The 12,039-nt window shown below is 43.2% G+C and overlaps 1 protein-coding gene across 4 annotated transcripts in view; it reads left to right on the plus strand.

Annotated features, from left to right (window-relative positions):
* The window catches only part of PDGFD (platelet derived growth factor D), a 222,356-nt gene extending 211,836 nt beyond the window's left edge, over positions 1–10,520 (plus strand). For all 4 annotated transcript variants that reach the window (XM_045895156.2, XM_045895155.3, XM_064577524.1 and 1 more), the window contains exon 7: positions 6,557–10,520. In XM_045895156.2, coding sequence (XP_045751112.1) covers positions 6,557–6,682 — 126 coding nt within the window. In that variant the 3' untranslated portion in view covers positions 6,683–10,520. The remainder of the gene's footprint in view (positions 1–6,556) is intronic.
* The last annotated feature ends 1,519 nt before the right edge of the window (positions 10,521–12,039 follow it).

Here is a 12,039-nt window from a genome sequence, read left to right on the forward strand (position 1 = left end):
GGGGTAACTGGAACTTGTCACATAAGCAGACCTGTGTCACTCTGTGCAAATATTTCAGCACTCAGTGTTTAGGGCATAAAATCTGAAAAATTATAAAGCTCCTAATGAAGCTTAGATAATTGTTCTTTCCACGGGTCGTGCTGTTTCTCCAGTAGGGGGTTGAGCGTTTTTTCACTGTGCGATACAGTGTTACTTCCTTTATGATTTTCTGTTTTCCAAAAGTTTGTGGGTACCCTGTTAAGGTATTTTTCCTATTTGCTCATAATAGTTTTTTGATGCCTCCTGGAATGTATAGGATACAAAAGATACTTTGGGGTAGGGATTTTTCAAAAGGAAGCTTCCAGAAAACATGTTGTGTAGACAATTAGAGGATGCTGTTATTTCAGTTCCCATCTTGCCTTGATAATGCACCATGAAGGAATAGGATCTTCCCTGGAAATACAGTGACCTTTTAAATTAATACTTAACTGCTTTTCATCATCTGGTCCCCTGTCTATGGACATTCGGGCAAGAGCCAAAAACTCACGAAGCAGCAGAGAGAGAAAGATCAGAGTTAATTTTTCTGTCCTTCCTCTCGGATGCTGCTATAACCAGCTATCCTGTCTAGTAGAACTTTCTGCAGTGATGGAAATGTTCCCTTCCTGCCCCGCCCAGTACAGTAATCTCCAGCAGCGTGTGGCTAGGGGGCACTTGACGTGTACGGAACGCAAACGGGAGACCGGACTTTGAATTTTCTATGATTTAACTAATGTAAACGTAAATAGCCACACTTGGCTGGTGGCTGCCATATTGAAGGGCACGGCCCAGACCCGTCTCTGTTTCTGGCACAACCATTCCTGTCTCTGGACAAAAATAATGACCCTAGATGATTATTTTTATTTCACTCTAGAATTTTATATTAAAAATTTGCTTCCTATTACAGCTTGAGAGTTAGGAAATGTAAGCAGATGTTTATATATGAACAAAAAGATTAATTAGAGGTTTTAAACTGTTGAGCTTCAGACTTGAGATAAAAGAATAGTACTTTTAGTTTTTACATGTTTTAAGCATCTGCCATAGAAACAAATTTAGCTAAAATTGGAAATTGAGATCAAGGAGACAGAAAAAAAAATTTGTTTCCAAAGAGTTTCTCCTCTGTGGCAAAAGCAGTGAGATGTGGGGTTATGATTATAACCAACCATAACAAAAGTCAAGAAAATTTCTTCCCTTTTTCTGGAAGTAGCATTTCTAGAGCTAGTGTAGCGTCTCCCAGCTTCCTCCTCTTTCTCTCTCTTTGGGTGAGACCGGGAGACCACTCTCCCGTGGGCTTTTCCTGTGTTTCCGATGAGAGACAGGGCAACAGAGCAAAACATGGCCTGACTGGAAGGAAGACGTGGCCTCTGGTTCCAACTTTGCCATACGGGAGGCAGCCTGGGGCCCTGGGGGTTTCTCACTTCATCCCCACAATAACCCACAATTTCAGGTTCCCAGGCAGACCTGAAGTTACATGGCATCCATTAACTGTTACACTATCCTACCCCCCAGATCCTACCTTAACTGACATTACGTGAAGAATGTAAGCAAATTGGTGATGGAAGTGCTAGGTCAATGTAAAGGAATAAAGATAGGATGGGAACAGTTAATGTTGATGGAAAAGTTCACTCACGCAGCAGTGGTAACACTGATGCTTAGCTCACGGGGATACTGGACAAAGGCTAAAGAATGGAAAGCCCAGAACAGATGTGGGTGGAGTTTTCGGAGAGGTCTGGCTTCCTTGCAGCCTCGATGACTCCCCGAGTGAATGGACCCTGCATTTAAGTACAACTGAATGTGCGCATTCTTTCCCTTCTAGACCTAGCTTCCTGCCGTCGCTTCGCAAACCTGCCTTGGGGTGTGCTCCCTCTCAGATAGACAAAACCATTTGTGACATGAATGGTCCTCCATGCTAATCCCATGCTCTGAAGTTGGTGTCCGGTTAACCTTCCATTACGTTTTCTGCAGTGGGTAGTCATGAGCCCTGTACGGTGCTGTCAGAGTTATGGACTGCATAAAAAAGGTTGGACTGCAGCTGGGTGCACCCTGCAGTAACCCCAGAGTGCTCCCAGAACACGTAATGTCTCCAGAGAGCAAGATTGCATTTTCAGTACTCGTGAGCGTTTTACGGACCCTGACTCTAATCCCAGCCTTTGGTCCCCCGCAGACTTCTTTGTCCAGGGAAGCATTGCTAAACTGTGTCATCGGGGTCTTTCTTACCAAGTACCCTATCTTATGACGTGCAGTCAGCCCTTCCGCTAGGACGCTCCGCATCTACTGGGGCTGCTGCAAGTTCAGTAATTACCCAGGCAGAAAATAATGTGTTATCCCTTCTCAAGATGTTTTTGCTTGTAATCACCTAGGTTTCAGAGAAATGGACTAGCAGCCCTTAATAATCTAAACTCTCCGCACATTTTTCATAAAGCCTAGAAGCATGGAAAAATTCAAAATGGAGGCAAAACTAGGAGGATTTTTTTTTTTTTATTTAAGATCAGAAACTATGCATCTGGACTACCACTTGCTTTAGAAGTTGGGGAGAATCTTAAATAAACTCTTAATGATTCCAGCTTATACAATGCATTTGTCCTGAAATATGTGTTTTTGTTCCTACGTCAGCCATTAATCTGAGAACTATTACAAGGCCTTAACAGCCTTTTTCTTTATATTCCCAATAAAAAAGAACCCAACTCAACAAATAGCTTTTCTGCCTAGTATTGTTTTATTAGTGTAATAGCTTTATGGCAATGATTCATTCAGTGGTTTATTGGCAACGAGGCGAGTAACCAAGGTGAAATATTTTCTGTGATGTGGTAATTTGCAGACTGGGCATCTTTGACTTTGTGTAGTGTTGATGAAAGTCTCCAGCCGGCTTAGTCATTGTCCAATTAGTAAAAGTCAACTTTGCCTGGCTTCGTGTGGTTTTCCAGGTGGTGGAGAGGGTTCAGGATTTCCATCTCCGTCCACAGGTAAAAAGAAATGGCTGGCTGCTCGTTGGTGGATTTTATTTCAGGGTGTGCTCACAGCTGTGAACCCTAGCTGGGAAAATAGGAAAGCATTTTGGGATGGTCCTATTAGTAAGTGTCCTTCGGCAGCTGTAATTAATCCCTTCCCTTTGAAAGTGACCAGATAACCTATAACCAGCCAGTTTGCCTTCCCAGATAAAGGCTTTTCATTTCTCTTTTAACTTTCCATGCTCTCTCAAGTCAGCTTTGCTTTCTTCCTCCTTTCAATGCTGTGTACCTGAACCTAAGACTATTACATGGTCTGAAAGCTTTGAACATCAGTGCTGTGATCAGCCAGGAAAACAGCGCAATTTCCACTTTGTTCGAACAGTGCTTTCCGGTCTTGTCTGGGAAAGTGTCTGCCAATTCATTTTTCTCTTCTTATCAGCAAAACACATCTATACTGTGCTCATGTTGCTTAATATAAAACACAGGGAAAATCCCTGAACAATCAGGAGACCAGTTAGAAGACCTGCTGGGGCTCTGCGCTCATCCCACCTCACACTCTTTTGTTTGCCATCAAATGAGAAAGCAGATTGCCAGAGCCCTGAGTGTCCAGGGGCCGGTCATCACCACTCATTAGGCTTTCATAGCAGCCTTATGCTTATCATATGCTCATCGTCTTAGGAGTCATTTCCCTCCCCTGCATCTGCATACCCCCCAAATCTGGTTTACATAGAATCTTGGACGACAGTGACTAATGCATATTGGAGAAATTCTCGGAGAAGCTGTAGGACTCAAACCTCTAACACCTTCCAAGGCACTCCGACCAAATATAGCCCAGCTGGACTTGCTGATCCGTCATGGGCGGGGCTATTCAGTACCCCAAAATGCCAGACATTCTTCAACCCTTATTGTTGGGTGGTTTTTTTGGGGAGGAGTAGTTTTCGTTTTTGGTTTTTTACTTATTTTTTTTCATGAAGAAGCCACATCTCTTTTCCCCTGTAATTCCCTGCAAGAGAGACCACGGAGCCCCACACAGAAGGCAGATGCCATTGTGATTCTGCTCTTAGTACTTTAAATCTTCTTCCCAAACTGTGAAATCGGTAAAAGTGGCCCCACACGTGGGGCACTTACTTTGGCCTCTGCTTTACTTCCTGGCTTGTGTGTCTGTCCCCTGTGTTTGTTGGAGGTGCAGGGAGGGAGGTAATGAGAGGAGATGCAGGGAGGAGGTGAAAAGGAGAGAACAGGAGTGTTCACTTCTCCGCTGGCGCCACCACCCACCCAGGGGGCGCTTCTTCGCCAGCTGCTATGTTCGCAACATGCTACTGAGCCATACAAACATCCGTTCCCATTTCGTAGGTGAGCTTATCCACATGGGGTCAAATTCTGGTGCCAACTGTGTAACTTTGGGCAAGTAGCTTGATCTCTCTCCTTACGTATGAAAATTAGAAAAGTACCTAATAGTGTTGCAGGAAAGCCCAAGTAGTATTTCAAAGTCACTTTCAACAGTGTGTGGCTTCTAGTAAATACTCAATATTAGTAGTAGTTTCTGCTATCCTTGCCTTCGAAGCACTTATGATCCAATGAATAGAGAGAATACAAAATAAATCGGGTGAACTGTGCAATACATGTTGTTGAAGGAGAAAAAGAGAACAACAGAATTAGCTCTCAGAACTGCCGTTTGGACTAGTTCACCGACAGCAGATACTTTTGAGTCTTTGTGCCTCTGGCATGAACCCTCGTCGGGCACCCCTTTCCGCCCCCACTGTGTACTCATAAACATTCTTTTGAAGCTCTGCTACACGTGGGAATCCATGTCCCACTCCGTGTTAGCAGAGACCAGACCCCGTAGCTTGATTGAACATGGAACAAACGAGGTGCTTTATTCTCCTCTTTGCTGGGGCCCCCACGGCCCAGCCTGGCTACACAAAGGGGTACAAAGTGCTGAGGGCTCTGAACCTGCTTTTCCTAGTCGATGGTTTTGGTCTGTTTGTGACTCAAGGCAGGTAATGATGTGAGGAGGAGCAAATTGCTGGGAAGAGAATTCATAGTCAAGAGTCGGAAGAATGCCAGGAAAAGTCTTGTAGACTCTAAAGCAAGATTTTGCCACAGACCAGAGTATGCCAGCCAAAGCATCTCAGTCCCCACTCCAGTTCCCATGTGGAGCCCGACGCCCTTTGGAGACACAAAAGGAAATCATAGGCGAAGAGGCGTTGGTCCCAGCATGCTGGGACCCTAGCGGACAGAGCTCTGTGTGCGAGTCGAAGTAGCCAGAAGACCCCGCACAAGGCACACGGCCTCCTTGAGGGTCTCAGTCCTCCCATCTATAAAATGCGGATAAGGAGACATCCTCTACTAGGTGACAAGGTTTGTCGCAGGGCAAAAGAAATAATGTGTCTGTGCAAATCCTTTGAAAAGTATAAAATACAACATCATTGTATGGTAGCGCCTGCTGGAGTTTAGAGTCTGAAAGGAAAAAAGAAGAAAGTCAAAAGTAAAGGCTAACAGGAACCTAAGAACATACGGAAGAGAAGCAGTTAAACCGACCAGATAGTATCTGTGATAGTGCATACATGATTTTCCAAGTAATTGTGTCTGAGATGAGTAATGTTTGATTTCAGCGAAGGCCACAGCAGGGAAGAAGCTAGCTTCCATGTAAACTTATAAAATTAGGTTTCAACTTAGATTTTTTGTAAGTTTTTATTTAAATTCCAGTGTGTTAACCTACAGTGTAATATTAGTTTCTGGGGTACAGTGTAGTGATTCAACACTCCCCTAGATCACCTGGTGCTCATCACGACAGGTGCCCTCCTTCATCCCCAGCACCTGTTCCCCCATCCCCCCGCCCCCCTCCCCTCTGGCCACCATCAGTGTGTCCTCTGTAGTTCAGAGTCTGTTTCTTGACTTTTCTTTCTCTCTCTTTTTCTCCTTCGCTCATTTGTTTTGTTTCTTAAGTTCCACATATGAGTGAAATCATATGGTATCTGTTTTTCTCTAACTTATTTCCCTTAGCATGATACTCTGTAGCTCCATCCATGTCATTATAATCAACTTATTAATTCAAAAAATTAAGGATATGCTTTATGAAGAAATGCTGTACTGATACACAGATCAATGTAGAAGATTTTAGTGGAGCTGGTCTGTTTTGAATTGTAAAAGGTATTATGTGTTAACAAATGTATAAGAACATAAACACATTTTCACCTAATTTTGGCCAGTAATCACCTTCATCATGGCAAAAATACTTTACATTAACCAAACGTTTAGCCACAGCAGCGTATTATGTTCATGGAGCAACACTCAGCACAAAACAGGCCCTTTGAAAGCTATCGATAAGTGCCTGCCAGGACCCTGAGCTCGTCCTGGTACTGCAGGCTCGTAATGTAGGACCTGTTACTCTGTGGTCAGCAGACCACTCTACCCACGTCAGGAAGCTGGTGATTGTAAAAACATTTACATGAGTGCATCATAATAGCAAGCCCAGAGTTCCCACTGGCTTCTCAAAAGGTTGGGAACCAGTTGTCATAAAGAGCATAAGGGGCATCTAGTTGTGCTTAACTCTCAGGGCTTTCTAACAGGAGATATGCTTCTCGTCCTAGGTATTAAAGTTTGAACCCGGCCATTTCAAGAGGAGGGGCAGAGCAAAGCACATGGCTCTCGTTGACATCCAGCTGGATCATCATGAACGCTGTGACTGCATTTGCAGCTCACGACCGCCTCGATAATAGAATGTGCACATACTTACGCTGAGCATGAATGAATCTTTAGTTTAAGGAGGGTGTGGTAAGAGGCCCTTTTCCCACCAGCAACCGAACTTAACTACTAGCCTGCAAAGCAATGAATACAAATGGTTGCTGAGTTTCAACCTAGCTTTGTTAGCCATGGCAAGTAGAAAGGTATATCATCAACTTCTATATCCCAGAATATAGGATTGCATTTAATAATAGTGTCAGAGAATATGTACATGTATCTATACATACGTATATATTCTCATGTCTATGTGTAAATACATCAAATGGTTTATTCAGTGTATACAACCAGATATACCAGAGCTGACATATGGTGGAGTTATTTAGACCCTTAAAATCTTTTGACTAATTCAGGGACATATTAAATAGATGAAACATGGCCTTGGAAGACTCAGAAGATTATTTTGTTTATTTTTAAATTCGAATCACAAAACAATCTTGGATCTTGCTCTTTTAAAGAAAACACCTTGTATATTAAAAGCCAATAAATTAGCTTTTCTTATATAAACATCTTAATTATATAAAAAAAGGAAAACTATGGTTTCTGGGGAAAAGGCACAGACCGTTTTTCCCATGGGACGCACTACATGCTTACCTCTGTAGACAATAATTACCTATCTCCAGAAGCATGCCATAATAATATAGATGCTTTAGAAATTAAGTCATTAAGTCTTCTTTTTATGCATCTTGCTGAGGCATGCAAATTCACTTAACACCTGTCTCAAAAAAATTTCTCAGAAGGTTTATTATTATAATCCTCCCAGAGACAATTTATTAACTGTAGCAGAATTTTTAATTGTTTCATTCTGGAAACCCCTCCACAGAAGTAACTCCTTTTAGAAAATGGCATGGGGACTCTGTATGAGCCTTTCAAAATAGTGTTCGTTGAAAGATTTGGGTAGTTGAAAGTAAGAACAGTGAATGCAGAAATATTAACAGAACTGGAAATCAGATGGAATATTTGATTGGATCATATTTAATAATGGGTGCAAAACTCTCCAAAAAACGTGGATTTACAATGGCATTTAAATTTGGCAAGAATCATGAATTATTTATAGCCTAAAAGCTTTTGTGTATTAAAACCACCCGATTTTATTGATGTACATTCCTAATCGTACCCTCACTCACCATTCTGAATTCCTGTTTCTGAACTAAGTGAAATCAGATCTGGTGTCTGTGGTTCTCTCCAGATCTGTGGAGCTTGTTCTAAGAAGCTGTCCTGCAAGTTACAGGAACACAAATTTGGCCTCTCTCCACCACTAGAAACCTTGAGTTCGCATCAGCAGTCATTCTTGGTATTTAAGGTCATTTTCCCTCCCTGGCTCCTCAGTGTCTATTGGAAAGGAGATACTCCCGGAGTAGGAGGTGATTCATCATTCTCCAAAGCAAGGCTCTTGGGAGAGAGCACCACTGAAATCCAGATAGCTCCAGGGCTACTCAGAGAGAGTTCCAGTTTTCCTGCTGCCTTGAAACAAAAAGAGAGCCGATTTCTTCCATGAGTCTAGGTCCCTAGTGACTAGAACCAGTTTGAGTGAGGGGTGTGTGATGCGGTCTGGGTAAGCCCCGGGGCTCAGATGCTTGGACTTCAAAGCATTGGCCCTGTTCTCTACCGTCCTTCATCGTATCCTCCTTTCCTCTCAGCTCTTTGAGACAAAAGGCCATTGCTTATTGAAGATGGGAAACTTCCCTAGAAGCGCCCAGTGTTCTGACCGCAGGGAGTGAGTGGTGAAATCACTGTCTTGTTCAGTTGTCCAGAATCCCAGAGCACAGTCAGAAATAGCCACAGCAGAGGCCCTCACCGTCAGGGACCTCCTTGTCCCCTTCACGAGCACGTGCAAGTTTACCGTGAAAACGTCGGCATGGGTGCCCAAATCAAAATGTGTGTCACCTCTCTGGCTTGTGCAGCTCACGTCGTAGTTGTAAGTATGAAAAATTAGAGTGTTCTACCCCAATTTTCAATAAACCTTCCAGGCTGCAATAACCAGGATGGTTTTCGGCTAAAGCCCTATCTGTACTTTTTATTTATTAGCTGAAATGTAAGCAGGCATATTCACTCACTTTTCTTTCTTCTTTCCTGAGGGTTTTATTAAAACATCTCCCTTGGTTATCTGTTATCTATTGCACTTGCAACATGTAGCCAATAAATCTGTTTCATTGCCATCAAAGGAATAAAAAAGCTCGCCGTACAAATTACGTTTCAAAACAAACCCTAATCAATCTGCATTTCTGCATGGCTCACTCACCTGGAATAATGCCTTTCATTCAATATGTTCTTATAGGGCAGAACACTTTCATAAGTGGAATTTGTTATGTTTTTTGTCATATCGGTAACACGCGGCTTTTTCCTCTCGCAGCATTTTTCTATAGCAAATGTAATATGGCTCTTATCTTCATGAAAAATATATATTGCTTTTGAACAAAACTACTCCATTATTTAGTTCCCAATTGCAGTTTTAAAAGGTATACAGCGTTACGACCTTACTTTCACCAATGCATGCAGCTATTTGGGATGACAGGATGGGGTGATGGCTGAGGGCTTGGTTTGAGGAAGTAGGACCGGCGCGAACCTTGTCCCCTAGCAGCAGGCTTTTGCTCAGTCTCTGTCCCGGAGCTGGGCAGCCGGCGGGACTTGAGGTCTCGCGGTCTTGTTGTTGCTATTTGTGCCTCTGACTGTTTGCCCGCGGGCCTTTTAACAAAATACAGTCGCCTCTGACATTCCTCACTGAAGAGAGTTCACAGGCTGTCTCTTCCTTAGGGGCCTGACATCAGTACCATCCCGACTCATTTCCCTTTTGTCTGCCCTGGAAGTCTTTCTAGATGGGCCCCCCAGCCGGAGGGGGCGTGCTCCCAGCTCAGGGAGGCCAGAGAGGGGCTGCGAGCCTATGGACTTTGATGTACGATCAGGGGACCGGGGCACGGGGACACAGTGTAAAGAGAGCTCTGCTCACTGCAAGAATTTGAGCTTTTGCTTGCAGCTTGGTCTTCATCATTGTCCTACGTGAGGCTGGACAGGAGCTGATCCATGTTGGCTGAAACTCGGCCACTTCGTGGAGTGAGCGGTTTCCGGTTGTTCAGGGAAAGGGAGTAGAGACGTGTATTCTGTGCCAAGAATCTATTTTACCATCGGAAATACCAGCTAACGTGTGAGTCAAAGTGTGGGTAAGGACAGGAAGGAAGGAATCAAATAACGCTGTGCATGGTTGTTAATTCGGATAACTTGGTTTTCACGATTTTTATATAAAAATCCAAGTTATCTGAATATATATATATGTATACAATTGTCTGAATATATATACAAGTTATCTGAATATATATATATCTGTATCTGTGTGTGTGTGTATACACAGTATCTTAATGCAGATACCTTAATCATCTTATGTTATTTCCTGAAGTATACATGTGTCCAGTTTTACTCCAAGAACAACTTTACAGATGTCCAAATTGTTCATATCCTCCCGGGGTCCTCTGGTAGAATATTAAATTAAAATTCATAGATTGGTATTCATGCCTGAAATCCCAGGAAGTACAGTTCTGTTTATTGACGACAGCTCTGATCAAATATGCTGGAAGAGAGAATACTTATAATTCACTGGTTTTTATTGACATCCGCTTAAATTGTGTTGTTTTTAAAGATCAAGTTAAGGACCTGCCGCCCTGGGGTGGGAGGGGGTGTCTCCTGAGTGCCGGGGGGGCGACATCACCAAGGGGAATGGATGATTCGCCTCATTTAAGACTTCATGCTTGCCCTTCAGGTTACAGTCCGGAATTTGCAAGTTAACTTGTATCTTTTTTAAATAAAGTTCATTTATATAGAGATCTGTAAAAATTCTTTGGCAGACCCCATTAGAAGAGAGTGGGGCCATACTTCATGTAGCATGTTATGGGCCAAGAAACCTTCATTTTCCAATAAAACCATTTGACTTCTTAATTATTTATTTTATTTTATTTTTAAAGATTTTTGTTTATTTATTCATGAGAGACACAGAGAAAGAGAGAGAGAGGCAGAGGGAGAAGCAGGCTCCCCGCAGAGCAGGGAGCCCGATGCGGGGCTCGATCCCAGGACCCCGGGATCATGACCTGAGCCGAAGGCAGACGCTTAACCATCGGAGCCACCCAGGCGCCCCTGACTTCTTAATTATTTTAAACTGTTGGATACAGGCTGCCAGGTTTAGTGGCCAGGAACCAAACATTAAGATTACTCTTGGATTCCATTTATATTTTACATAATTCCTATAATATAGATTCTCTTTTAAGAACATATTCTGGGTCATGTTCTCTAATCTCCACCTCTCTGGTTGAGGTCATATTACAAATTCATTCTCTTCTGGTATCTTCTGGCCTTTCTCTTCTCCCTGTGACCCCCACATTCCTTTTTTTCCCACCAGTCTCTACCCACCAATCTTAGGGTCGGAGAGAATCAGGATCAGCGTCTGCTTTGGGAAGGCACAGGAGGTGGGGGCCATTCAAGGAGACCAGGAGAGCAAATGGTTTCCCAAGGGAGCACTTCATAAGCTTAGAGTGCCAACTGTTAAGAAATCACTGGTTTTTGTGAGTTGAGCACACCAAATGAATGTTTGCCATTATTGTCCATTTTGATACAAACTTCAGAATGTGGTGGTGGATATTTATTGACTTCTATCAAAGGATACGTAGTCACCATCAATATGGGGAAAACTGACTAAGTTAAATGTTTCATTAGTTCATTGAACAACAAAATGTATAAAAACACACTGTGTATCAGGATTGCTTTGGGGCCAAAATACAAGGTCTACAACAAAGGATAAAAGTAGAGACAGATATTCTAGGGGGGATAAACAAGAAGAACAAAGATCTCCCAGCAAAAATGCATGAGGGAAACATGGGCCTTTCAAAGAATGAAAAGTAACGTGGCCGGAAGGAATCACAATTGGTGGTAAGTTTGAGAAGGCAGAAAAGCAGCTGGTTACACAAAGTCTTGTGTGGATGGCTAACAAAGTCCTATCCTCTACATGGAGGAGAGGAAGCCATGGGGGCTTTTAAGCATAGTGGGGCTGCAAGCATCACAATGCGTCAGAGAGAACCTTAAAAGGTCTTGGGTACAGTGACCAGCCAACCACTTTCTGGACCTGTTTCCTCGTTCACAAAATCAGAAGGGTAAGACAGAGCCTTTCCAACAGGACATTTCTGCATTTTGGAAATGGCAACCTGCAGGAAGGATGGGGGTAGGCATGTGAATTATAAAGCCCCTCAGAGTTCTTGGGACGAGACGCCGGAGACAGGAGGAGTGTAGGCCCCATGTGGTTGTGGGGGCTCTGCACTGCAACTTCCAGAAGGTGGGCTGGGACTGCCAGGAA

This window comes from Mirounga angustirostris, unplaced genomic scaffold, assembly GCF_029215605.1.
Source record: "Mirounga angustirostris isolate CCGP_5_RB_7025 unplaced genomic scaffold, mMirAng1.0.hap1 SCAF_13, whole genome shotgun sequence".
In the NCBI taxonomy this organism is placed as follows: domain Eukaryota; kingdom Metazoa; phylum Chordata; class Mammalia; order Carnivora; family Phocidae; genus Mirounga; species Mirounga angustirostris.